This window comes from Zootoca vivipara, chromosome 11, assembly GCF_965207765.1.
Source record: "Zootoca vivipara chromosome 11, rZooViv2.hap1.1, whole genome shotgun sequence".
NCBI lineage: Eukaryota > Metazoa > Chordata > Lepidosauria > Squamata > Lacertidae > Zootoca > Zootoca vivipara.
Window position 1 is genome coordinate 56,341,696 of NC_142594.1, and position 27,528 is coordinate 56,369,223.

Below are 27,528 nucleotides of genomic sequence, written 5' to 3' on the forward strand. Positions count from 1 at the left end.
GAAACGTCTGTTCCTGAGTAGAGGTCGTTCCGTCGTTGCACCTGAAAAAAGAAGCAAAGCGTCTTCTGGCGTGTTAAAGACTATCATAACAATTGTATTGTATTGTGACTTGTTGTTGTTGTCGTTTAGTCGTGCCCGACTCTTCGTGACCCCATGGACCAGAGCACGCCAGGCACTCCTGTCTTCCACTGCCTCCCGCAGTTTGGTCAAACTCATGTTCGTAGCCTCGAGAACACTGTCCAACCACCTCGTCCTCTGTCATCCCCTTCTCCTTGTGCCCTCCATCTTTCCCAGCATCAGGGTCTTTTCCAGGGAGTCTTCTCTTCTTCTCATGAGGTGGCCAAAGTATTGGAGCCTCAGCTTCAGGATCTGTCCTTCCAGTGAGCAGTGACAGCATTCACAGCAGCAGTAAATGATTGCTCACACCATTTGAACCTTATTAAGCAAAGTTTAAATGAGCACAGTGACCCCTTGCAGTAGAACATGGTGGATCTGCAGAACAAGGATCATAATGTGCTGTAATAAAATCTGCCATCCTTTGGGGTGCCACAAGGCTTTCCTGCTCTATATGAATTTCCACTCTTCTTAATCCGGATTCCCACCAACTACAGTTGACGACCGAAAGTCGCTGTAGAGAACCAGTTAGATTGCATCCCCTTGGTTCCTCCCGCATGCTCCTCCCACGAGCTCCTCTGCCCCGCCCACTTCGCGCAAGGCAAGGCAAGGAGGACCTGTTGGAAAGCGGCGCGATCGCATTTCTATTAGAGCCATTCGCATAGAGAGGCTCGTAAACCGTAGGACTGTGAGCCGCTAGGGGGCGAAGAAGAGACTTCAGGGGAGGAGGCGGCGGGGTTTTAACGCGGTGGCGTCACACACACAGAGGAGGCGGGTCTTACGAAGGAGAGCGAAGCAGATGGCGATTTCTGCTTCTGGGCCACCTGAAAAATGGATCAGTCGCCATCCGCGGCAGCGGAGTCCAGTCCGCGGCCTGGCGCGGTGCTGGTAGGTGTTTTAGTCTCTGGTGTCTTGCGGGGAAGCGGCCTTTATCCCGGGTTGTTCAGTCTTGGCGCTAAACGGGCCGTTGTGTTGGTCCTTATTTTCTGGGTGGACTACAGTTCCCAGAAAGCAGCGTGGTCCTTTCTCCATAGCCTCTATAAGAGGAGGAATGGAGGATGCTGGGAGTTGTAGTTTAGCTGTTAGGTCTGGTTACTACTTTATATGCTGGTTTTCCACTTCCAATCCTCTGCTGCGTTTTCGAGCCTGTTTTCCCTTTGGAATAAATCTCACGTTATGAAAATGCATGCTTTCTCAGCTGTGGGCTGTAATGCACGTGGTGTGGACTAGAAACTTGACTGTTGGTAAAACGAGAGCCAGGGGTGGTTAGAAACAGCGTTTTCGAATCTGCTTTTACTTTTCTGTGCATTCTCCCAATGCCCTTTCAGTCTAGGAGGGTTGTGTGCTGCCGTGTTCTTCACCTGCCTGTTGCATTAGGTCTAAATAGTAACGCAACGAAAAGGAGGCATTTATTTATTTCGTGAAATTCATACACTGCTTGCTTTGTTTAAAAAACCAAGCCCTCAAAGCAGTTTCCAAAAAAAAAAAGCAACGAAATACAGTCGTACCTCGGAAGACGAACAGATTCCGTTTCAGAAGTCCGTTCAGCTTCCAAAGCATTCGAATTCCAAAATGCAGCTTCTGATTGGCTGCAGGAAGTTCCTGCAGCCAATTGGAAGCCTGTTCAGATGTTTGGCTTCCAAAAGAACGTTAAAAAACCAGAACACTCACTTCCGGTTTTCAGTCGTTTGGGAGCCGAAACATTCGACTCCTAAGGTGTTCAGGAGCCGAGGTACGACTGTAATAAGCATTAGTAACATTTTTTTTTTACTTGCAAAGTTAAAAGAACAGTAAAGTAGAAACAGATTAAAACTCACACCAGTTTTCTAAACACATGAATAGGGAATGCTGAACCATTCTATATTATTTTTGTCCCCCTCCCCTTTGCAGATTCTCTTTGTGATGATGTCATTTAGAGAGGAACTTGGGTAAGAAGACTGCGATGTTCCGCATGCTTACAAGAAAATCCAGTTGGGCTTCCTGAAGATGTTGCCAGCCAGTAAGTCTCCTGCTCGAAACGGCTCTGAAGTATGAGCCGCCCGTGTCTCCTTGCAAGCCTTCCAGCATGGCTGGGTCTGCGCTGTGACCCTGATCATTCCTGCAGTGCTTGCCAGAGCAGCTGTGAGATGGTTTGAGGCCTCCCTCTGCCCCAACTTCAGAGGGAGGTTATAGAAATCTCAGCCAAGCCCTTTCCTGGGAGGCTGCTGAGTTGCAGGCTTCCCATTTCACTCCTCGGCCCCGGTCTCACAGAACCAAGAGAGGTGTGAAGAGGGCAGAGGAGAAGTTAGCTTCATGCAGACGCAGTCTCCAATTGCTTGGGGAAAACCCTGGAGAGGAGGGGAGTTTGGGGGGGGGGCAGGGACCTTAAATTTCCGCAGCTGCTTCATGGAGGCAAGACCTGCCAGAGATGAGTTGCTGTGCTCATTAGGCACTCCTGTGCGGATCCTAGTTTTGGTAATAAAAAGTTAACTCCAACTTGCTCAGTGATATTTACTCCTGACTCACTCCTGTCAGAAGGGGAGGGAGTTAAAAGAAATTTAGAATTTATTATAAAAAATATTGTAGAATTGATGTATGAGGAAGATTATAAGCAGTTGTGAAGTTGCAGGTTAAGAAATTAAGTGAGATATAATTGAAAATAGGTTAGAATATTATAATGAGTTGTAAAATTGAGAAAAGGATGTTGTCATTAAGTTTGGAAAATAAGATATAGAATTTGTCAAGAATGATTTGCAATGAACTGATAGAAGGGGGACTCGGGGAAGTCTCTTACTAAAATGAGAAAAAATGGAATGCATATGTTGTTGTTGTTTTCTTTTTCTTTTAATTTTCTTCTTCATTTCTGTATTTTTGAATACTGATGCTATAACAATGTATGAACATATGGATGGTATTTTTTTCTTCTTTTTATAAAACTTAATAAAAATCATTTTTTAAAAAGAAGAAGAAGAAGGGGAGGGAGTTAAAAAGGAACTTGATATCTCCATGCACCCTTCCTCAGTTCCAACAAGTGCCATTCATTTCTCTGTCTCTTTAGTTCAAGATGTGAGCTCGGATCACGTTGGATCCAGCAGCGCTGAGTGAAGTGGATCCTTCTCTTGTGACCTTCTCAGACCACCGCCTGGCAATTAACCCACCTGACGGACTTTAAGTCCTGGCACTGCCCAGCTCTGAAAAGTGTTTCAGCTTGGCGAAAGGTGAACAATTTGCTCTTGGGAATTGGTAAAGAAAAAGCGTTTTTATATGCGATACAACACTGTGGCACCAGATGGCGCTGTGGCGTTCCGTTTTTGCCGACGTGATTTCTCATTGTAAAGGTCATTTTTCTGAAACGCTCTTTTGATGGGTCTAGATCCGGCCTTGGCTTGAGCATTTCAAAGTTTGAGAACTCGTTGAGGCTGCTTCACGGCTTGTTTATGTTGTGAACCACCCTGAAACCTGCAGGTCTTTAGGGCAGTATACAAATTTAATGAATAATCCTTTTATCTCTGGGGCTTTCCTGTGGCAGGTTGTGCTGGTCCAGCTGCAACTGTCCTGTCTCCCGAGATGGCACAAGAATTCCCAGTTAAAGCTTGAAGCTTCTGCATCTGTATAACAAGGCTGGTGGACTTCTGCACTTCCAGATATTGTCATACCTGCCAAGTTCCTCTCTGAAAAATAAGGGACCGGACCGAAATTAGCATACCGGAAGTCGCGCTGCAGCCATTTTGGAACTGGGCAGAGCAGCATCGAAAGTCGCTTCTGAGCATGCTCCGCCCAGTTCCAAAATGCCCGCGGCGCCAGAATAAACCGGGGGAAAACTAAAAAAATCCGTTTTTTCGGCTGGGGACAGCTGGAAAAACGGGGGTTTCCCGGGGAAAACGGGAGACTTGGCAGCTATGGATATGGTTGCACTACATATCCCAGCATCCCTGAGCAGTGGCTATGTCGTCTGGGGGCTGATGGGGAGTTTGTCGTCTGGGGGCTGATGGGAGTTTGGCAGCATCTGAAGGACCTTTGGTTCTTCGCCCCTAGCCTAAGGGAGATGGAGATTCTTCATGTCGAAGAATACTGACCTAACAGCAGCTCTCGGGACAGAGGTTGAGTGTCTATCTTCGCCCTCTCATTCTTTTCTTCCCGCAAGCCTTCCAGCGTGGCTGGGTCGTGCCCGTGACCCTGATCATTCCTGTAGAGCTTGCAAGAGCAAAATCTGTGGCGTTTGAGGCCTCCCTCTGCTCTTGTCTTCGGGGTGAGGTTATAGAAATCTCAGACAAGTGTTTCCCAGGAGAATCGGGTGCCGAAGGAGCAACTGCTGCAGTTAGAACAGGGCAAGCTGAGGGCACTCGAGGCTTTTTAAGCCATCTTGCAGCCTTAAGGGGTCTCGTCGGCCGCAGAGCTGTCTAGTCTGGAAATGAAAACGAGTTAATACACCTCTCTCTAAAAAAGCAGACTAGCAAAATCCTTTTTGCTTTGAACTGGTACTTTTGTCGGACGAGAGAAAATTCTTTAGTTGCTGTCGTGGGTGCATTTTTTTGAACCGAGTGGAATTTGTTTCTGAGTAGGGGGTGCATCTGCTCAGACCAGGGGTCAGCAACCTTTTTCAGCTGTGGGCCAGTCCACTGTTCTCAGACCATATGGTGGGCACCGAACTATTATTTTGAAGAAAAAAAATATGAACAAATTCCTATTCCCCACAAATAACCCAGAGATGCATTTTAAATAAAAGCACACATTCTGCTCATGTAAAAACAGGCGGATTCCTGGACCGTCCGTGGGCCGGATTGAGAAGGCGATTGGGCCGCATCCAGTTCCTGGGCCTTAGGTTGCCTACCCCGGGCTCGGACCTTTTGTTCGATTCGGAGAGTCTTGGGTCGACAGTCGTTTCTTAGGGGTGGCGAAAGCGAGGACTCCTGGGAGCGAAATTGCACAGCTAGGCATCTCTAGATATTTCAGCGCTGCTGTGCTGATTTTAAAGCTCTTGCCTGTTTTCTGTTCCAGATCCCTGGAGGAGGAGGTGCGCAGCAGCAGAGCCGTGCAGCTGCTAGGATAAGTGACCCATCCCTGCTCAACGACTGCTGCCGCCTTAATATCTGAGCCCAACCAGCTGGCTGTTGCCTTTAACCCGTGGGTGTGGCGTGCTTTTCCCCGGCTCACCAGCCCTCCCACCCCGTTCTGAGTCATTGCTGGGGTGACGAAATCTGGGCAGGATGTCAAGCCTGAAAGAGGAAGTCTCTGGTCGTAGCGCAAGATTCTTTTAATAAATAAGCAAATACAGTAAATCGTGCAGCCTTTTGTCTCTTGGGGGGAGGTGTTTGGCTTTCCCCCTCTACTCCAAAAAGGAAGTCGAGCCCTGGGCAATGGGGTGCGGGCAGGTAATCGAGCATCTTACTAAGCTGCTTCCTGGGCGTGTGGTTTGCTTGCCTCCCCACTTCCTCTATTCCAAGGAAGAAGGAAGCTCTCACTCACCCTGAAAAACATTTGCCATTTTCCCCCTACCTGTTTTATCTACTGGACTAGTTAGCTGCAAAGTGGGAAAGTGTAGTTGTTTAGAACAGGGGTGGTCAACTCCCAAGAGACACTGATCTACTCACAGAGTTAAAAACTGGGAGTGATCTACCCGCTTTTGGGGGGTTCAGGTCAAAGCTGTAGAGTTTTTTTAAGGAAGGGAAGCCCTGTTTTGGGGGGTTTAGGTCAAACTTGTTGAGCTTCTTTTGGGAGGGAGGGAGGCCCATTTTTGTTTGGGGCTTCAGGTCATAGTTCAGCTTTTTTTAGGGAGGAGGAAAATTTTGGGTGAGCTTTTTTTAGGGGTGCCAGTGATCTAGCACTGATCTACTACAGACATCCAGTGATCTACTGGTAGATCACAATCTACCTGTTGGACGTGCCTGGTTTAGAAGCTGGAGGGCTAAGCTGATGGATCGGGGAAAGCGGCAAGAATAAATTCAGGACACATAAAACAGTAGCTTTTTAATGCAGCCCATAGTTAAACTGTGGAACTCGCTCCTGCAGTGAGTGTGGGGCTCCTGGGCTGGGGAATTTTAGGATCATGGGCACATTTTGCCAGGTTATGGGTTCCTCATCGCCCTCTTGTTAATTGGGGCTCCCTTTCCAAGCTGTTCAGACATGCAAAATCGGATTATGACATTTATTGCACCACTTCTTCAGAATCTGCAAAATTCACTTGTAGCAAATCAGCATATTATAGCTGTATATTTATTTACAGTGGTACCTCGACTTACGAATGACTTGACGTACGAATGTTTCGAGTTACGAAGAGAATTCAGTCTCCCCCCCCATTGGCTTCTACTTAACGATTTTTTTCGACTTACGAAGGTCCGTTTGGAACGGATTAAATTCGTAAGTCGAGGGACCACTGTACTTACATCCCACCTTTCTCCCAGGCTCAAGGTGGCTTAAACAAACTAAAAAGACACAGGAAAAAATGCACAAAGCTAAAAACAAAATGCAGTAGTTAATAAGTAAATTCTATAGAATTAAAACAATCTGGGAACGAATTATGAAAATGCAAAGAGTAGGAGCTACCCAGCACTATTAAAGCCCTTTCTTTCACATAGGCTTGTTGGAATAAAACAGTCCTCATCTGCTGGTGGAAGGAAAATGAGGAGGCAGCCACGAGTGGCATTTCCAGAATTTAGGAGTAGCCTAGCAAGGGAGTGTCTGCTGCCAAAACCAGAAACCAGTAGGAGAACACTTCAATCTCCCAGGACATTCTATACAAAATCTCAAAGCAGCTGTTTAATTACAGAGAAATTTCAGGAGCAGACTGGAAAGAGAAGTTGCTGAATTGGAACTCATTACCAAGCTTAAAACCATGGAGCCACCTGGGATGAATAGAGACATCGGATTCTTATCTCATTATGCATGATCAAGCTTTCTTTAGCGCTTCAGCCCTTGCTCCCCCCCCCCCCGGACTAATTGCAGTCATCAGCAGCCGTTAACAGCCATCCACAGGTTTACCACGCCCATCAGCCATTCCCACCCACCCCCACCACCCTCTGTATATACATAAGGGTCTGACACTTCTGTTTCCAGTGTATCTGAAGAAGTGTGCATGCACACGAAAGCTCATACCAAAATAAAAACTTAGTTGGTCTTTAAGGTGCTACTGAAAGAATTTTTTTATTTTGCTCCAAATTGGATGTAACTTAAGGCATATAGCAGGGGTCAGCAAACTTTCAGCAGGGGGCCGGTCCACTGTCCCTCAGACCTTGTGGGGGGCCGGACTATTTTTTTGGGTGGGGGGGGGAATGAACAAATTCCTATGCCCCACAAATAACCCAGAGATGCATTTTAAATAAAAGGACACATTCTACTCGTGTATAAACAGGCTGATTCCCAGACTGTCCGTGGGCTGGATTTACGTAGAAGCCGAATGGGCTGGATCTGGCCCCCTTAGTTTGCCTACCCATGGTTTAGGCTGTCCAATCCGGGCAGAAGGGAGGAAATTACACCACTAGCCACATGCCAGCGCTGAATGTCGGGGTGGTCGAGCAAGTGCTGCAAAATTGAGCTGTGCAGGGTGCAAGCATCTCTTTCAAAATGACCAAAGCAAGGAGAGGCTGTGTCTTCTAGGTTCCTGCTAGGACACCGTCCCTAAAAGTCTCTTAATTGCTCCATCACCTGCCTGGTTCAAAATGGAGAAAAGACAACAGAAATGGCACAAGCGATTGGAGGAAATGCTCTGCCGGTGGGGTGGGGTGGGGGGAGATGGGGAGGAAAATTGGGTTTTTAGGATAAGTTGGGGTGGGAATAAGAAATGTCCCTATTTTCATCAGAGGGAACTTGGAGGACATGTAAATGTGTGACTGTTCCATTTCAGAACTTGCTGGCCATTTTTGTCCACCATATTGCAAGAGAGGGGTGGAATAACTTGCCTCTCTTTCTCCACACAAAGTCCCTGGATTATAAACCTCTGGTAAACCTCTCCTTAGTCATCATTTGTGTGAGTTTGGTCTATGGGTTGCAAGGGCGCAATTTTTTTTCATGCACGATGACACCCGAGCGAGCGGAAACGCAAGCGTCTCAAACGTCCCAGCTAACCACAGGGCCCCACCCTCGCCTCTCTGAAGGAACCTCTTGGCAGGAAGCTCTCCCCACCAGCCATCGGCGACTTGAGTCATTTGCTTTCGGTCTGCCAGTGTTGGGACCCGGCGGCCCCACAGAGTCTCTCTCTCTCTCTCTCTCTCCCCCATCTCTGCACCCTTCACACAGCGGGTCATGGCTGAGCAAGAAAGCCTGGAGTTCGGCAAGGCCGATTTTGTCCTCCTAGACCAGGTCACCATGGAAGACTTCCTGGAAAACCTGAAGCTGAGGTAACTACTTGGAAGTCCCGAGGATTGCGAAAGATGGCGGGGCCGGGGGCAGTTGTGTGGGATCTGTGGGACTCACTGCCTCAGGATGTGGCTAGGGAGGGTCACGGGCAGAGACTGAAGATGAGATGCAGGAAGAGATTGGACCTAGATCAGTTCCAAGGCTAGCTTCCCATTTCCCAGAGTGGCCAACCACAAGCCACAGCCATTTAGCTGCGACGACTGCATTGCAGGGGGGGTCAGATTAGATGACCATTGCTGTCCCTCCCAGCTCCATAATAATAATTTTTTATTTGTACCTAGCCACTCTGGGCGGCTTCCAACAAAGATTTAAAATACATTAAAATGCCACACATTTAAAACTTCCCTGAACTTCAGGGAATTTAGATGTCTTCTAAATGTCAGGTAGTTATTTATTTATCTCTTTGACATCTGATGGGAGGGCATTCCACAGGGCGGGTGCCACTACCGAGAAGGCCCTCTCCCTGGTTCCCTGTAGCTTTGCTTCTGGCAGCAAGGGAACCGCCAGAAGGCCCTCGCCGCTGGATCTCAGTGTCGGGGCTGAACGATAGGGGTGGAGACGCTCCTTCAGGTCTACAGGGCCAAGGCCGTTTAGGGCTTTCAAGGTCAGCACCAACACTTTGAACTGTGCTCGGAAACGTACTGGGAGCCAATGTAGGTCTTTCAAGACCGGTGTTATGTGGTCTCGGCAGCCACCCCCAGTCACCAGTCTAGCTGCCGCATTCTGGATTAGATGTAGTTTCTGGGTCACCTTCAAAGGTAGCCCCACGTAGTCCAAGCGAGAGATAACTAGAGCATGCACCACTCTGGCGAGACAGTCCGCGAGCAGGTAGGGTCTCAGCCTGCGTACCAGATGGAGCTGATAGACAGCTGCCCTGGATACAGAATTAACCTGCGCCTCCATGGACAGCAGTGAGTCCAAAATGACTCCCAGGCTGCACACCTCCCAGACAGCTCGATGATTGCCCGGTCTGTGTTCCCACAGCTGACGGGTAATGTTTTCTTGAATACTCCCATCTTTCCTGCAATGAGCTCAGCACGTGCTACAAGGTTCTACCAACCTCCCCGCATTTTATCTTCACCACAACTCGGTGAGGTAGGCCTGGCAGAGAGGCGATGACTGTCCCCGAGGCCAGCCACTGAACTTCAAGCAGGGATTTGAACCCTGGTTCAGATTTAGTGCCGTATCGCCTCTGAATCTAAATATGATTTCCATATAGCCACCGTTGCTACCAGCCCCTGACAGGACAGCCCACACATTTGTCTCATGTCCTTTTCAAGTCACCTGACCCGGTGGCTGTTGCCACATCTTGTGGCAGCGAGTTCCAAAGGTTAATGGCTCCTTTCGGGAGCCCAAGAAGGAATGCCCGCTACACACACACAGGTAGAGGAGGTGGCTCAGGGAGACTTCAGGTTCCCAAACGAAACTGGCAAAACAAAGTGAGGCAGAAATACAAAGAAACTGGGCAGGAACCTAAGAGGTTTGGACGCAGACAGACCCTCCCCGTCATGTGTGATGTTGCTGAGCAGCTTGTGCAAATGAGGACTCAAAACAGTTTGCTGCTTCTCTCCTTCCCTGGCTAGGAGACAGAAGGAACAATGAATGAAAAGGCAGAGGAAGATTGGAGGGTTGTGGGTGGAAGCAAAGGCTTGCGATTGGGAATTTGAGACTGTTTGACAAAGTGAGTAGCCGGGGTGGCTTAAGGGTTTGTGTGAAGGTTCCCGGCATTTTCATGGCAATCGGAGACTGTGTTCTCAGCATCCTTAGCAAACTGCAACTCTCATAATTCTTTAGGGGAAGCCAAGACGATTTAAAGTGGCCTTAGCCACTGGGCTTCCACCAACAGATATAAAACCATAAGAAAACATTAAACATAAAAAAACTTCCCTATACAGGGTTGTCTTCAGATGTCTTCTGAAGGTTGTATACTTCCTTATCTCCTTGGCTCGGGGGGGGGGGGGGTTCGCATAACCATTCAACACGTCTCCAATGAAAATAGGGACATCCTAAGGAAAAGTGGGACATTCCCGGGTAAAATCAGAAGCCGGGACAGCTTCTGTAAATCTGGGACTGTCCCTGGAAAATAGGGACCCTTGGAGGGTATTGCAGTTGGAGGCCGCAAAGCTTCTGAATACACGTTTCTGGAAATTGCGTGACGGGCGAGTTCTCTTGCATTCAAATGCTGCTTGCGAGTTTCCCATGATATCTGGTTGGCCACTATGAGAATGGGACTAGATGGGGGCATTTGCCTGATCCCGCCGATTCTCCTTATGTTCTTATGTCCTTATTTTCTTGCTGCCTGGCTCACACAACTGTGGGATACACATGTTGGCCACATTAGCCCATCTGAGCCTGGCTGTCGCAGCTTGTGTCCTTGTTTTTATTTCACAACGGTTGCGTACGCCGGAGAAGGGCCGTCGCTGTGAGGCAGAGCATCAGCCTTGCCTTGCAAGGGGGCGGCTGAGGCGAGGAGGGCTCTGCCCATCTTCCGTCCTCCAACCTGGCCTCTGTGGTTAGTCCCTCTTCCTCATCTCGGTTTGACACACCCTGGGAGTTTCCTGCCAGCCGCCCTTCTTCCTCTGTTTACAGGAAGGTGCTTGTTTCTCAACTACAGAGCAGACTCTCGCCCTTGACAGATATGGGAGAAGACTTTTGTTTCTGTAGCCCCTGCAGGTAGCTAGTGTCCAGGGGTGCCCAGCGGGCAGAGACCGGGCAAAGGGACTCTTTGTAGGTGACAGCCTATTGGGGGCGGACAGAGGAAAGGCAGAGATGGGCCACTTCCAGGCTGTCACTCTTTGGCAGGTGAGATTCAGTCGCATTCTTGCAAATTCAGTTTGCAGAATTATAGTCGGTTTGGCACTCTGTGGGGGCATGCCAAGTGCCGGATTTACGTATAAGCTAACCAAACTATAGCTTAGTTGGTCTCTAAGGTGCTACTGGACAAATTTTTTTATTGTTTTGTAACATGCTGTAAATTTTATATCCATATTCCACAAACCTTCCCATGCTTCCATGTCTATTGTTGTGGCAAAAAGTTGTTGTTGTTTAGTCGCGTCCGACTCTTCGTGACCCCATGGACCATAGCATGCCAGGCACTCCTGTCTCGCACTGCCTCCCACAGTTTGGTCAAACTCATGTTCATAGCTTCGAGAACACTGTCCAACCATCTTGTCCTCTGTCGTCCCCTTCTCCTAGTGCCCTCAATCTTTCCCAACATCAAGGTCTTTTCCAAGGATTCTTCTCTTCTCATGAGGTGGCCAAAGTATTGGAGCCTCAGCTTCACGATCTGTCCTTCCAGTGAGCACTCAGGGCTGATTTCCTTCAGAATGGATAGGTTTGATCTTCTTGCAGTCCATGGGACTCTCAAGAGTCTCCTCCAGCACCATAATTCAAAAGCATCCATTCTTCGGCGATCAGCCTTCTTTATGGTCCAGCTCTCACTTCCATACATCACTACTGGGAAAACCATAGCTTTACCTATACGGACCTTTGTAGGCAAGGTGATGTCTCTGCTCTTTAAGATGCTGTCTAGGTTTGTCATTGCTTTTCTCCCAAGAAGCAGGCGTCTTTTAATTTTGTGACTGCTGTCACCATCTGCAGTGATCAAGGAGCCCAAGAAAGTAAAATCTATCATTGCCTCCATTTCTTCCCCTTCTATTTGCCAGGAGGTGATGGGACCAGTGGCCATGATCTTGGTTTTTTTGATGTTGAGCTTCAGACCATATTTTGCGCTCTCCTCTTTCACCCTCATTAAAAGGTTCTTTAATTCCTCCTCACTTTCTGCCATCAAGGTTGTGTCATCTGCATATCTGAGGTTGTTGATATTTCTTCCGGCAATCTTAATTCCGGTTTGGGATTCATCTAGTCCAGCCTTTCCATGTCTATAGTATGACCAATATCTCCTCCTCCTCGTCTTCGTCTTCTTCTTCTTTGGCAATTCCTCGTAGCCAAGTAAGATTGTCTTCCATAAACACAGTTTTAACTGAGTCCGTAAGTGACTGTGGAGGCCAATTCTGGATCCACACGTCCTTCCACAGTGGAGACATTGGTTTCCGGGTGGGAGTTGACTACGGTGTGGATTTGCCAAGCGTGCCTTCCTCTTAGCACGTTTCTCCCTTGCGTCCTGAGTTCAAGTGTCTTCAGAGCCCATGACACCTTTGGTAAATGCTGTTCTCCAATTGGAGCGCTCGCAGGCAAGTGTTTCCCAGCTCTCGGTGTTTATAATACATTTTTAAAAGATTTGCCTTGAGAGAGTCTTTGAACCTCTTTTGTTGACCACCGGCATTGCGCTTTCCATTTTTAAGTTCGGAATAGAGTAGTTGCTTGCTTTGGAAGACGATCATTAGGCATCCACACAACATGACCAGACCAACGAAGTTGATGTTGAAGAATCATTGCTTCGATACTGGTGATCTTTGCTTCTTCCAGTACACTGATATTAGTTCGCCTGCTTTCCCAAGTGATGTGTAAAATTTTTCGGAGACACTGTTCCTTACGATATGCTTGTGAAACATGGACCACTTATAAATGCCATCTCCAACTCCTCGATGGGCCTTTAAACCTCTTTTGTTGGCCACCAGCATTACGCTTTCCATTTTTAAGTTGGGAAGTGAGTAGTTGCTTTGGAAGATGATAAGCTGGCATGCCCTCCTAACTGCTCCTTTGGCCTCTCCAAGGTTCGAGAAAGGGAGGATCTACACATACATAGGCGAGGTGGTGGTCTCCGTGAACCCCTACAAGCAAACGGAGCTTTACGGGAAAGATGTGATTGAGCAGTATCGTGGCCGGGAGCTCTACGAGAGGCCGCCCCACCTCTTCGCAGTGGCTGACGCAGCTTACAAGGCCATGAAGCGCCGTGCGAAGGACACCTGTATTGTCATCTCAGGTACGGCAGGGGAGAGGGCTCTTGGCGCTCAAATCCTGTTTGTGGGTTCCCCCGTATAAACTGTTATAAGAAAAAACTGCTCCTCTTCCCTTATGGGGTACCCAAGAGCCCGTATAGAGTCCTTATGTACCGGTAGGTTCTCTATCGGTAGGGGAAAATAATAGAGGCCAACCAGAGAATATTGAGAAGCAAAGCAGCTTGTAAGCCTTTATTAAACTGTTGCAACAGGGTGCTCTCCTCCCAGGCAGGAGAAAGGAGGAGGACCCAGAACAAAGGGGTGCCTGCCCTTATATAGATTTTTGAAATTGCCACCCTGTCACAGGTCACAGGCTCGCCCTATTCATACTCAAATCCGCCCTTAAGGCAGGATTTGTCAACACAGAGACAATGGAGAGGCTTTTCCCATTTCCATCCAAACTGCAGAGGAATATTTGAGGTCACTGAAAGAGTCAGAATGGCTTTAGGACTGCCTTCCTGTACTGTTTCAGATGCATGGTTTATATATTCAAATATGTGTTTGCCTGGTACATTTATGAACAATTATTTTATATCTTAGGGAGACCTTACAGTTCTCATAACAATAACAAAATCATCACATCGCCACCCCGCAGTTTGAAGTGGGACCTGTCCTTCTCCCTATTGGTGGAGGAAGCATCTCCCAGCCCCACACCTTTCCTCAACGTCTTGTTTTTCTTTATAGGAGAAAGCGGCGCTGGGAAGACAGAGGCAAGCAAGTACATCATGCAGTATATTGCGGCCATCACAAACCCCACCCAGAGGGCAGAGGTGGAAAGGTGAGCGACTTGGTGTGTGCTCTTCCTGAAATTGTAGTCGAGGGTGGGTTGCATAGCTGCCAAGTCTCCCGTATTCCCCGGGAAACCCCCGTTTTCCCAGCTGTTCCCAGCTGAAAAAACGTATTTTTTTGTTTCCCCCCGGTTTATTCTGGCACGGCGGCCATTTTGGAACTGGGCGGAGCATGCTCAGAAGCGACTTTTGATGCTGCTCTGCCCAGTTCCAAAATGGCTGCAGTGCGACTTCTGGCACAGAGGCCATTTTGGAACTGGGCAGAGCAGCACCAAAAGTCGCTTCTGAGCATGCTCCGCCCAGTTCCAAAATGGCGGCAGCACAACTTCCGCTCTGCTACTTCCGGTCCGATCATAGCTGCCAAGTTTTCCCTTTTCTCACGAGGAAGCCTATTCAGCATAAGGGAAAATCCCTTTAAAAAAGGGATAACTTGGCAGCTATGGGTCCGATCCCTTATTTTTCAGGCAGGAACTTGGCAGGTATGGTGGGTTGGTTTTTTTTGGCTACTAGCCATAGCAACAACTCATAACACCTGGAAGCAGTCTATCCCCAAGTACCTGGTGTTAGTTAGCTATCACCATCCTGCTCTGTGTACCAGTGCCCCCTACCCTATATAAAAAAGCATTCTTCAGAGCTATGGTTTACACAGCCTGCTAAGGAATGTAGTAAAGGTAAAGGTAAAGGGACCCCTGACCATTAGGTCCAGTCGTGACCGACTCTGGGGTTGCGCACTCATCTTGCATTATTGGCCGAGGGAGCCGGCGTACAGCTTCCAGGGTCATGTAGCCAGCATGACAAAGCCGCTTCTGGCAAACCAGAGCAGCACATGGAAACGCCGTTTACCTTCCCGCTGTAGCGGTTCCTATTTATCTACTTGCATTTTGACGTGCTTTCGAACTGCTAGGTTGGCAGGAGCTGGGACCAAGCAACGGGAGCTCACCCCGTCACAGGGATTCGAACCGCCGACCTTCTGATCGGCAAGCCCTAGGCTCTGTGGTTTAACCCACAGCGCCACCCACATGGGGACGTAGTAACAAATGCAAAACAGGAACAATTAATTGCACATTGATAGTTAAACTGTGGAACTCCCTTCCGCAGCAGGCAATGACGACCACCACAAGCGGAGAAATTCATGGTGGAGGGAAAGGCTATTGATGGCTGTGTTAATTTGCATTTCTTAGTGCAGAAAGTATTGATCTGATGTGTAGAGATCTTTCCTATTCTGCTTAATTCAAGAGGGTTCTGGAAGCTTCTCTGTGTGAAAGAAGCAAGCAGAAGGTTCCTGATGTTTGGGTTATCCCTTCAGAGAAGCCGAGTACAGCTGGCGTAAACTGGTTCTATTATCTCTTGGAGCCCAGCCCAGCTCTGACTCTTCCCTCTCTGTCTTCCTTCCTCTCTGCTTTCCTGCAGGGTGAAGAACGTCCTGCTAAAGTCCAACTGCGTCCTGGAAGCTTTTGGCAATGCCAAAACCAACCGCAACGACAACTCCAGCCGGTTTGGCAAATACATGGACATCAATTTTGACTTCAAAGGGGACCCCACGGGGGGCCACATCAACAATTACCTCCTGGAGAAGGTACTGGGTGTGGGTGCAGGTGGGGTGGCCCAACTGAACCATAGTGTTTTAAGGGGGGAAACTGCTCCTTTTCCCTTATGGGGTACCCAAGAGCCCGTATAGAGTCCTTAAGTGGGTTCCCTATGGGTAGGAGAAAATAACAGAGGCCAATCGGAGTATATTGAGAAGCAAAGCGGCTAGTAAACCTGATCTTTATTAAAGGAACTGTTGCAACAGGGTCCCCACTCAGCACACGCAGGAGGGAGGAGAACCCTGAAGAATGGTACGCAAGCCGCGAGCCCTTATATGGACTTTTGAAACTGCCCACTCTGTAGCCAGAGACCACCCCCCAAAAAAAACATCATACCTACATCACAGGAGGAGGCGGTCTCCAGCAGAAATCCTGCTTGCCAGGATACCTGATAATGGTCACTGATGGCATTACCTGGGCAGCCTGGCCATTCTTTTGTGATGGTAAATACTTGAATTCCTGAATCCAGGAATTACCCTATTCATACACAAATATGTCCTTAAGACAGGTAAGCAAAAGACCATGGAGAGGCTTTTCCCATTTCCTTCCTCCTTGCAGAGATTTGAGGTCAATTTGGGAGAGTCAAAATGATTTGGGAGAGTCAAAATATATTCAGGATTGCTCTCCTGTACTATTTCAGACACATGGTTTATATACTTACGTATGCGTTTGCCTTGTACATTTATGAATGTTTATTTGGGACCTTAGAATTCTTATAACAATAGAATCACAGAATTGTGGAGTTTGAAGGGACCCCGAGGGTCATCTAGTTCAACCCCCCCTGCAGTGCAGAAATCTCAAGTGAGCATGCTCGCCCATGATTCCTGGCGTCTGCACAGATGCGTTTTTTGGCGCCGCGAAAGCGAGTCCCCACGCTGCGCCGCGCCGGATTAGCACAGTGTGCGGGGACTCGCCGAGCGGGCGGCTCGGTTCAGGGGCAGCTTGGAGGGGCGGTAAAACGACCCCCGTGGGCTGCTTGTGGCCCATGGGCCTTAGGTTGCCGACCCCTGAATTAAACTTAAGCATATTGGTTATACGAAGCTGGTTATCCCACAGTTCACCCTGGGTCTTCTTTTCCCTTTGCAGTCCCGCATCCTCAAACAGCAGCCGGGCGAGAGGAATTTCCACACCTTCTACCAGGTGAGCCAACCTCGAGAAGAGGGCCCAACCTTTCCTCTTCCTGCTGGGATTTCTCCTCATTCCTGATCTGCTTCTCGGTACTCAGATTGTGCCGGAACCTCAGGGCTGTTTGTTGATGTCCTTCCTTATCCCCCAAGATCTCAAAGCGCTGTTCGCCATATCAGCTATATATTTTGGAAAGTGGATTTCCGTCCATTTTTCCCCTAAAGGTTTGGAAGCCTCTTGAGATATCGTTGCCAAACCTGACTCGAGGGTTGCCAAAGGTGAAGGCTGTGGTTTTCATCAATGTTTGACCGCCATTTTGAATGATGGTCACGCCACTTTGGCATGGCTTTGCCCGTTTTTGGCGTAGGTTCACCTGTCGCTCGAAATACTGTCACTAAACATACCCTAAGGTGGGGGTAGCAGTCTTTGCCAATGTTTAGATGTGGGGCGTCATTTTGATTCAATATGGCTGACTGAAACAAGACTCTGGTGTGACTATGCCTGCTTTTTGTCATAGGTTTGGCCACCTCCTAAGATGCTGTTGCCAAGCTTGGTACTCTTTGTCAATGTTTAGTTGCCAGGCGCCATGTTGAATCAATATGGCGTACCAAAATGCATTGTGCCTTCACCTGATTTTTGGTGTGGCAGGCTCAAACTCACAAATTACACGATTAATTTGAAAATCACAAAAAAAAAAGTTTCTACAAATTCCCACACAGTGCTGAGCACTCCTTACTACCATGTATAAATATTAAAAGTATAAGTCATGGGTAGTGTAAAAGGAATTTATACTCCCAAAAGAGGGGTCTCAGCCTCTTAAGGAGGACTGCACCCCGTCATAGCTGCCAAGTTGCTGTCCGAGAAATAAGGGACCGGGCCGGAAGTAGCAGACCGGAAGTAGCGCTGCCGCCATTTTGGAACTGGGCGGAGCATGCTCAGAAGTGACTTTTGATGCTGCTTTGCCCAGTTCCAAAATGGCCGCCGCACCAGAAGTCGCACTGCAGCCATTTTGGAACTGGGCAGAGCAGCATCAAAAGTCGCTTCTGAGCATGCTCCGCCCAGTTCCAAAATGGCCACCACGCCAGAATAAACCGGGGGAAAACAAAAAAATCCGTTTTTTCAGCTAAGAACAGCTGGAAAAATGGGGATTTCCCGGAGAATACGGGAGACTTGGCAGCTATGCACCCCGTGCAGAAGCACTTTGGTTTTAGGCTCCTTCGGTTGAGAGGAAAAAATAACAAAGACCACACCAGGATTGGAAAAAGCAAAGGTCTCATCGTTTATTTAAAATAAATGACAGTGGATTGCTGCAGCAGGGTCCCACTCGCATTACAAAGGCATGGAGAGAGACCACGAACAATAGAAATCCCTTCCTTTATACACTTCCATTTCAATGGTACAGAAAAGGCAGGAAGGGAGGATTTACATGTTCGGGTTTTGCTAAATTAGTAGCGTGAGAAACCATCAGATTGCTTCTTCACACAATCAACTCTAGGACAAGCAATTAACACTGGGCAGAAAGCCAAGGTCTACTTCTGGCTTAGTAACTGCCTCTCATTGGTTGATATCAGCACTGAGACCTGTTATCAGAGAAAGCTAGCACAGTACGTGGAGTGATGAGTGTGGTCAGTGTAGGAGGAGAGGTGCTGTATTGGTTGAGAGAGAGACAGAGAGGAAAGGATTTATTTTACTTTGTTTTGAGTTCTAAAGCTGTACATAGAAACTCTGGATTTCTTTATTTTAATAAATCCTGTATATAGTTTTACTCTGCGTCCAGACGTCTAGTCATTTAAGTTACCGCCAGAAGCTTCCGGAAAAACCTGCGCAAACTCTGCTGTGTTCAGGCTGAAGTTACACCTGACATTTAAAAACACTAAGATTACATAAGGAGATGAGTAGCACAGAGTTGATGTCTCTTTTCATGTAATCTGTTTTTATTTACTTAATAAAGTTCTTAGTTTGCCTTTCCTTGGTAGCCTGGCCATTCCTTTGAGATGGAAATCACCTTAATTCTTGAGACAACGGGAAAGTTCCTTCACACACCCCTCCCTCCTTGCAGAGAAACATTTGGTCAGTTTGGGAGAATCAAAATGGCCTCAGGACTGCCTTCCTGTACCGTTTAAGACATGTGATTTAAATATACACTTATGAACGTTTATTTTATATGTGTGACCTCAAAATTCTTACAACAGTAGGATAAACTAAGGCCCGGGGGCCAGATCTGGCCCAATCGCCTTCTCAATCCGGCCCGTGGACGGTCCGGGAATCAGCGTGTTTTTACATGAGTAGAATGTGTCCTTTTATTTAAAATGCATCTCTGGGTTATTTGTGGGGCATAGGAATTCATTCATTCATTATTATTATTTTTCCAAAATATAGTCCGGCCCCCCACAAGGTCTGTGGGACAGTGGACCGGCCCCCTGCTGAAAAAGTTTGCTGACCCCTGGTATAAGTGCTGGCTGGTATGGGGCCTGGTGGGGCAGGAGGCCAGGAGGCAGGGCAGTCTCGAGCAGGTCGGGCGCCCTGGCGCTGAGGGGCGGAGATCGCTCCGGCGCCCCCGCAGGGCGCAGCATGGTTTCCCGGCGCCCTGACACACCGCACCACTGGGACTCTACCTAGAGCCAGCCCTGCCAGGAGGCCAACAGTAGATGGCGCCAGAGGCAACGACAGACAGAGCCAACTCTTTCCAGCTCTGTCCTCTTCCAGCCATCATGAGGTCTAGTAACTTGCTGGCTTTTAAAGAAACAACAGAGCAAATGCAGAGCTCTGGTGCACAATCACATTTAGCATTTCAGGCCACAATTTTATGTTGCTCCCTTCCTTCTGCATGTCACATTTTTGTCCAACGGCACAGCTTTCAGAATCTGGCTGCTCAGACTTGGGTTCGGAAGCTGCTGCGCTGGGCTGTTTACGAGAGAGTTCTTGTTCCTTTCTTGCAGTTGCTGCTTGGAGCCTCGGACGTTTTGCTGGAGTCCCTCCACCTCAGCAGGAATCCGGCAGCTTACAGATTTACCAGAGAGGGTGCCAACAACCACGTAAGTTTCCCAGGGGTTTCATCTCCCCCCCGAAAAAAAACACCTTTTAAAAACGCTTCTGACCAATTCCAGCTTTCCCGAGGGTAGTCAATCTGCACGCATCTGATCGATCGGCAGGTATCTTGGAGCCTTATGCCAAATCCAGCTCAGAGTTTTTGGGGAAAGTGTTTTTATTTGATTTTACAGCTGTAAATTTATAACAAAACCAAATACAGTACATATAAAGAGATTTCTCTGAATCTCGAGACGTCCCAGGGTCAACTTTTTCAACTGCATATTATTTCATAATCTATATTTTATATCTATCCATATTGTCCATAGTATTTGTTACACTACAAACAAGATTAAAATCCTGCTAATGTTTTCATCTGCTTACAGTGGTCTCCTAAGTAAATTATAATCCCCCCCATTCTTTCTTGAAGTTTTTGTCTTCTTGGTCCCTGAGCTTTCCGGTCAGTTTTGCCATTTCGATGTAGTCTAACAGCTTAGTTTGCCATTCCTTTCTGGTCTGGGCTCTCTCTTCTTTCCATCTTTGGGCTAATAGCATCTATGCTGCTGTTGTCACATACATGGAGAGTCTTTTCTCTTCCTTTGGGATTTCGGTACCTACAATTCCTAATTAAAAGGCTTCTGGTGTTTGTTTTTTTTACAAAATTTATTTTAAACATTTTTTTCAGTTCATTGTATATCATTTCCCAGAAAGCCTTTATTACCTTACATGACCACCACATATGATAAAAGGTACCTTCGTTTTCTTTACATTTCCAGCAGGTATTTGTACCATATATTTACGACTGGGCGTATAAGACAACCCCCAACTTTTCCAGTTAAAATATAAAGTTTGGGATTTACTCGTCGTATAAGAAATACGACCCGGCGTATAAGACGACCCCTGACTTTTGAGAAGATTTTCCTGGGTTAAAAAGTAGTCTTATATGCAGGAATATACAGTACTTGTTTTATACATTTTTGCTAGCTTACTACCATAGGAGTCAAATACCACCGATAAATCATTCATATAATTTTCTTTCTGCGTGCAACACGCCGTAAATTTCAAATCTGTTTTTCGTAACCTTTCCCAATCTGTTATTTATTATGACCTTCCCAATCTGCAATCTGAATATTCAAATCCCTTGCCCAGTGTATCATTACAGATTTAAGCTGTTCATCTAGCTCAATGTTGCCTACACTGACTGGCAGCCACTCTCCAGAGTTTCAGGTCTCCCAGCCCTGACTAGAGATGGCAGGGATTGAAGCTTAGACCTTCTACATGCAAAGCAGCTGCTCTACCACTGAGCTAAGGCCCTTCCCCAGCTTAAAGAGGGAGAATCCTACCATAGAGGTTGGAAGGGGCACCAACGGTCATCCAACCCCAAACGCAGGAATCACAGAAGGCTGGGCCAGATGGGCCTTCTGCCTGATTCAGCAGGACTGTTCCATTTTGGACGAAGTGCTGCTCGAGAGAAGGGGCCGAGGCTCCCTATACCCCGAAATCCTGTCTCCCTCTTCCTGCAGACCCTGTGGGCGGCCCCTGACATATATGTTTGCATTTATGAATATTTATTCTGTATTTGGGACCTTAAAATTCTTATAACATCTGGAGGCAGGGTTGCTATCAGCATTTGGGTTTATTTGCAGATCTGGGTGGGAATCTGCAGCTTCACCCATAAAAGACGGCACCCTCCAGCAAAGAGGAAATTAGAAAGCACATAACACCCCAAGTTTCATATGACCCCAAGGGCCATCCAGTCCAACCCCCTGCCAAGCAGGAAACACCATCAAAGCATTCTTGACATATGCCTGTCAAGCCTCTGCTTAAAGACCTCCAAAGAAGGAGACTCCACCGCACTCCTTGGCAGCAAATTCCACTGCCGAACAGCTCTTACTGTCAGGAAGCAAATTCCATTCTTACTGTCAGGTAGCAAATTCCACTGCCAAACAGCTCTGACTCGTTCCGCGAGTCGCTTCGTCTTGCGGTAATTTCATCTTGCGAAGCGCGGTTTGCCGTGGCAAAAAACAAACACGCCGAAAAACTTCATCTTGCGAAGCGTGGCCATGGAAAATTTTGTCTTGCAAAATGCCGAAAACATCGCAAAACGCTTTCATCTTACGAGTTTTGCATTGTGCGAGGCATTCGTCTTGCGAGGTACCACTGTATCTCCAAAACCCCTCTGCTGCCCTCTTGCCTCTTAAATCTCCCCCTCAGGTTATCCTATTGCCCCCCTCCCAGTACCTCCCACTTCAGGAGTCCCTGGTCTAGCTCCTAAAAGACACTGTGAATTAAAAAAGGTGGCTTTGGAGCTTTGCACAATAAATGATGATCATCAGATATGAGGTAAAGCAGGTAGAGGCTTCTGGGCTCTGAGCTGACAGGTGACCACCACACCTGTGGCCCAAGGAGGCTGATGGGAGTTGTAGTCCAAAACACCTGGCGAGCAGCAGGATGCCTAAATCTGGATATTTTGTTATTATTATCATGATTTATTTGATCATATACTGGCCTTTAGCAACAGATCCCAGGGCAGTGTACAATGTTTAGAATGCTTTTTTTTTTTACAGAGCATAAAAATCAAAACCATAATAATAAAATAATCCTAATAACAGTACCTCCCCCATCGCACACACACACACTTATTTAACAGGCCGTAGATTATTTATTGGCTGAAGGCCTGGGTAAAGAGGTATGTAATGAGGGTGCCAGGTGCGCTTCTCTGGGGAGAGCATTCCACAGATGGGGAGCCACCGCAGAAAAGGCCCCGTTCTCGTGGAAGTTGTCTTCTAGCGTGATGCCAGATTCTGTGGAGAAAGCAAAATGTCTGGAACCACAGATAACTCCAAATGAGCAACACACTCCAACAATGTTTGGGAGCAGACCGTGGCCCTTGGAGTACATCCGTGGTTCCCAAACCTTTGGGGGGGGCACTGCCCCCTTGGTACCCTAAGCTCTTCCCCGGTGCCCCCTACCCTATGTTGTTGTTTAGTCATTTAGTCCATAGCTGCCAAGTTTTCCCTTTTCTCGCGAGGAAGCCTATTCAGCATAAGGGAAAATCCCTTTTAAAAAGGGATAACTTGGCAGCTATGCTTTAGTCGTGTCCGACTCTTCGTGACCCCATGGACCATAGCACGCCAGGCACTCCTGTCTTCCACTGCCTCCTGCAGTTTGGTCAAACTCATGTTCGTAGCTTCGAGAACACTGTCCAACCATCTCGTCCTCTGTCGTCCCCTCCTCCTAGTGCCCTCAGTCTTTCCCAACATCAGGGTCTTTTCCAGGGAGTCTTCTCTTCTTCTCATGAGGTGGCCAAAGTATTGGAGCCTCAGCCTCAGGATCTGTCCTTCCAGTGAGCACTCAGGGCTCATTTCCTTCAGAATGGATAGGTTTGATCTTCTTGCAGTCCATGGGACTCTCAAGAGTCTCCTCCAGCACCATAATTCAAAAGCATCAATTCTTCAGCAATCAGCCTTCTTGATGGTCCAGCTCTCACTTCCATACATCACTACTGGGAAAACCATAGCTTTAACTATACGGACCTTTGTCGGCAAGGTGATGTCTCTGCTTTTTAAGATGCTGTCTAGGTTTGTCATTGCTTTTCTCCCAAGAAGCAGGCGTCTTTTAATTTCGTGACTGCTGTCACCATCTGCAGCGATCAAGGAGCCCAAGAAAGTAAAATCTCTCACTACCCTATAAAAAGCATTATTCAGAATAACTGTTTGCACAACCCGCCAAGGAAGATAATAATGGGAGGTCTGTTTTCAAGCAGAGGCCAGGGAATTCAAGGAAACACGAAGCAGGCTTGATTTGCAGGCAGCAGGAAAAAGTCTTCCTGGCAGTGCTCAAGTATCATTATTCTTATTTTCTCCTCTTCTCTTCCTCCTGATTCATTTCTTTCCGGTTCTCCCCTAGTCCTCGGGCAGCGAGAAATCCAGCCACCGGGCCGTTGCAGACGCCATGACTGTGATAGGTTTCACTTCGGAAGAGATCGACTCCGTCTACAAGATCCTGGCAGCCATTTTGCACTTGGTAAATGAAGGCAGGGGGTTTGCTTGCTGGCGCCGGGAGGGCGTACGGGTGGAAATGTATTAAGACGTGGTAAAAATAAACTGCTCAAAAGTCCTGTACAGGGAACATACGGCTCTGGGAGCCGGTTGTGGCACCACAATGTGGCCCTTGAGACTCTTTCCGAGGCGCGGCTTCTGATTGGCTCTTGCAATCGAAATAGCCAATCGGAAGCCGTTTGTCTGCCACGTCGGACGTTTGGTTTCTGAAAAACGTCTGAAAACCGGAACTTTTCCAGGTTTTTGACGTTTGGGAGCCAAAACGTTCGCCAACGGAGATGATCGAAAACTGTGGTTTGACTGTAAATGAGTAAGTTAAGTGAATTTGGATGTGCAGAAGATATTTTAAAAAAATTAATTTAAGGAACCGCAGAAAGAGGGGGGAAGGATGTCAAGTTTTAAAATGTCAAGGTGATTGTAAAATCAGTGCAATGTACCCTGTTTCCCCGAAAATAAGACATACCCATAAAATAAGCCGTAGCAGGATTTCTAAGCATTTGCGCAATATAAGCCATATCCCGAAAATAAGACATAGTGATAGGCGCAGTTCTGGAGGGTGCCAAGGAAGAGAACGCGTAATAAAAAATAAGACATCTCCTGAAAATAAGCCATAGTGTGTCTCCTTGAGGAAAAATAAATATAAGACAGCGTCTTATTTTTGGGGAAACACGGTATGTCTCTGAAAAGTATATATATATTTAAACCTGGAATGTTCCATGATCCAATCAGAAGCCGGGATGGCTTCTGTAATTCCAGGATGCCCCGCTTAAATCGGGACGATTCAGCGATACGTGCTTCCGTCTGTTTGATTGCTCTTCTCTCGCTGGATTTCCCAGGGCAACGTGCGCTTTGTCGCCTCGGGGGACGACGTGGAGATAGAGAACGACGAATTGGTGCCCTACCTGGCGGAGCTGACCTCCACGGAACCGGAGAGTCTCGTCAACACGCTCCTCTACCGGACAGTGGCCACCGGGGGCGGGGAAGTCATCCAAAAGGGCCACAGCGCCAATGCGGCCAACTACGCGAGGGATGCTTGCGCCAAGGTAGTAGCTGTGCATAGCTGCCAAGTACACCGTTTTCCCCGGGAAACCTCCGTTTTTACTTACCTTTTCCCGGTGGTCCCCCGTATCACTTCGTCTCCCATTTTTCTCTGTTATTTTCTCCTGCCGGCGGCCATTTTTTTTCTTTCCGATTTGCCCTTCTATGGGCACCAAAAATGGCCACCGGCAGCTTCAAAAGTCGCATCTACGCATGTCTGGAAGTGCATAGACACGACCTCCGGTGTCGGCAGCCATTTTTGGTGCCCATAGATGGGCGGAGCGGCACCGGAAGTTGCGTCGACGCACTTCCTGACATGCGTACAAGCGACTTTCGAAGCCACCGGCGGCCATTTTTGGTGCCCATAGAAGGGCAAAGCGACACCGGAAGTTACGTCGACGCAACTTCTGGTGTCACACGTCTGCCGGTCTTGGATTCTGCACTCCGGGACTTGGAGGGTAAGGCTGTGGCAAGGTGTGGGAATGTTCAGGGAAGCAGAAGAGGATATGTTGTCTAGTCCCTTTATTTAGCAGAGTGCATTCCCCTTTTAAACACACAGCGGTTAGCTCGTTGCAAGCTTGTTTAAGCTTCTCAAAATAGGATTCCTGGTAATCCCCTTTTCTCCCCCTTAAGTAATAATAATAATAATAATAATAATAATAATTTATTATTTGTACCCTGCCCATCCGGCTAGGCTTTCCCATCCACTCTGGGCGGCTTCCAACAAAGATTACGCAGGGTTGCCCTTAAAGCTGACCCAGAAACTCCAGCGGGTGCAGAATGCCGCGGCGAGGCTCCTTACAGGGTCCCGGCCGCGGGATCACATTCATCCAGTGCTTTACCAGCTGCACTGGCTCCCGGTGGAGTACAGGATCAGGTTTAAGGTGCTGGTTTTGACCTTTAAAGCCCTATGCGACTTGGGACCCTCGTACCTACGGGACCGCCTCTCCTGGTATGCCCCGCGGAGGACCTTAAGGTCCACAAATAATAATATTCTGGAGATCCCGAGTCATAAGATGGCTAGATTGGCCTCTACTAGAGCCAGGGCCTTTTCAGTACTGGCCCCAACCTGGTGGAACGCTCTTTACCAGGAGACCAGGGCCCTGCGGGATTTGTCATCTTTCCGCAGGGCCTGCAAGACAGAGCTGTTCCGCCTGGCCTTTGGGTTAGACTCAGCCTGACCCCTGTGTTTTTCTCCCTCATGGCTTGGATTTATGGCCTACTTGAAATGAGGCTGCACTTTAAATTTTAATACTGTATTTTAATCTGTATTTTAACTAATTGTTTTTATGTTTTATTGTGGTTCTGTTGGTGTCAGCCACTTATGGCCTACTTGAAATGAGGCTGCACTTTAAATTTTAATACTGTATTTTAATCTGTATTTTAATTAATTGTTTTTATGTTTTATTGTGGTTCTGTTGGTGTCAGCCGCCCTGAGCCCGGTTTTTGACTGGGGAGGGCGGGGTATAAATAAAAATTTATTATTATTATTATTATTATTATTATTATTATTAAAATGCATTAAAATGTCACACATTAAAAACTTCCCTAAACAGGGCTGCCTTCAGATGTTTTCTAAATGTCAGGTAGTTGTTTATCTCTTTGACATCTGATGGAAGGGCATTCCACAGGGCGGGTGCCACTACCGAGAAGGCCCTCTGCCTGGTTCTCTGCAACTTGGCTTCTCGAAACGAGGGAACCGCCAGAAGGCCCTCGGTGCTGGACCTCAGTGTCCGGGCAGAACGATGGGGGTGGAGATGCTCCTTCAGGTATACTGGACCGAGGCCGTTTAGGGCTTTTAAAGGTCAGCACCAGCACTTTGAATTGTGCTCGGAAACGTACTGGGAGCCAATGTAGGTCTTTCAGGACCGGTGTTATGTGGTCTCGGCGGCCGCTCCCAGTCGCCAGTCTAGCTGCCACATTCTGGATTAGTTGTAGTTTCCAGGTCACCTTCAAGGGTAGCCCCACGTAGAGCGCATTGCAGTAGTCCAAGTGGGAGATAACCAGAGCATGCACCACTCTGGCGAGACAGTCTGCCGACAGGTAGGGTCTCAGCCTGCGTACTAGATGGAGCTGGTAGACAGCTGCCCTGGATACAGAACTGACCTGCACCTCCATGGACAGCTGTGAGTCCAAAATGACTCCTAGGCTGCACACCTGGTCCTTCAGGGCACAGTTACCCCATTCATAAAAAGAATAGACACAACACAATCTTGTGTAAAGTACTGTATTATAAAAGAAGTTTACTCACACATTCAGTTCACAGATGGATCCCTGAAGGCAGACTTAGGTTACAAAGTATATACACATGGAACTACCCCAAATGGGGTTAGTCCCAGTGACTGCAGACAGTCGAAAGCAAGATGGAGAAGAGAGAGAGAGTGATGCTTGCCTTGCCCCTTTTGATACCTGGGCAGGTAATGTCACGCCCACCTCTAGTCACATGCAGAGGAGGTTTGTCTCAGCTCAGGAGGAAACAGGAAGTTTTCTACTGACTGGAGCAAACATCCCCTTTCACGTCCACTCTAGGAATGTTGTACTTGACTGCTATCTATGT

At 47.7% G+C, this 27,528-nt stretch overlaps 1 protein-coding gene, 1 long non-coding RNA gene and 2 other non-coding genes across 5 annotated transcripts in view; all 4 read left to right on the plus strand.

Moving 5' to 3' along the window:
• The first annotated feature begins 878 nt into the window (after positions 1-878).
• On the plus strand, positions 879-5,372 carry LOC118092375 (uncharacterized). Its single transcript, XR_015946463.1, has 4 exons — positions 879-1,002; positions 2,005-2,113; positions 3,152-3,311; positions 5,092-5,372. It is a non-coding gene; the product is annotated as an uncharacterized LOC118092375 (long non-coding RNA).
• LOC118092409 (small nucleolar RNA SNORA9) lies at positions 2,164-2,301 on the plus strand. The gene has a single exon (XR_004693521.3). It is a non-coding gene; the product is annotated as a small nucleolar RNA SNORA9 (small nucleolar RNA).
• On the plus strand, positions 4,231-4,369 carry LOC118092410 (small nucleolar RNA SNORA9). Its single transcript, XR_004693522.3, has one exon. It is a non-coding gene; the product is annotated as a small nucleolar RNA SNORA9 (small nucleolar RNA).
• Positions 5,373-8,196: 2,824 nt separating the features above from the next.
• Positions 8,197-27,528, plus strand: part of MYO1G (myosin IG) — an 80,933-nt gene continuing 61,601 nt past the window's right edge. The window contains exons 1-8 of one of the 2 annotated variants that reach the window (XM_060281037.2): positions 8,197-8,426; positions 13,122-13,330; positions 14,031-14,124; positions 15,545-15,710; positions 16,807-16,860; positions 19,785-19,880; positions 23,782-23,898; positions 24,770-24,976. In XM_060281037.2, coding sequence (XP_060137020.2) covers positions 8,332-8,426; positions 13,122-13,330; positions 14,031-14,124; positions 15,545-15,710; positions 16,807-16,860; positions 19,785-19,880; positions 23,782-23,898; positions 24,770-24,976 — 1,038 coding nt within the window. In that variant the 5' untranslated portion in view covers positions 8,197-8,331. Of the gene's footprint in view, positions 8,427-10,970; positions 11,248-13,121; positions 13,331-14,030; positions 14,125-15,544; positions 15,711-16,806; positions 16,861-19,784; positions 19,881-23,781; positions 23,899-24,769; positions 24,977-27,528 lie in introns of those variants that run through there. The other variant, XM_088654451.1, reaches the window with a different exon arrangement.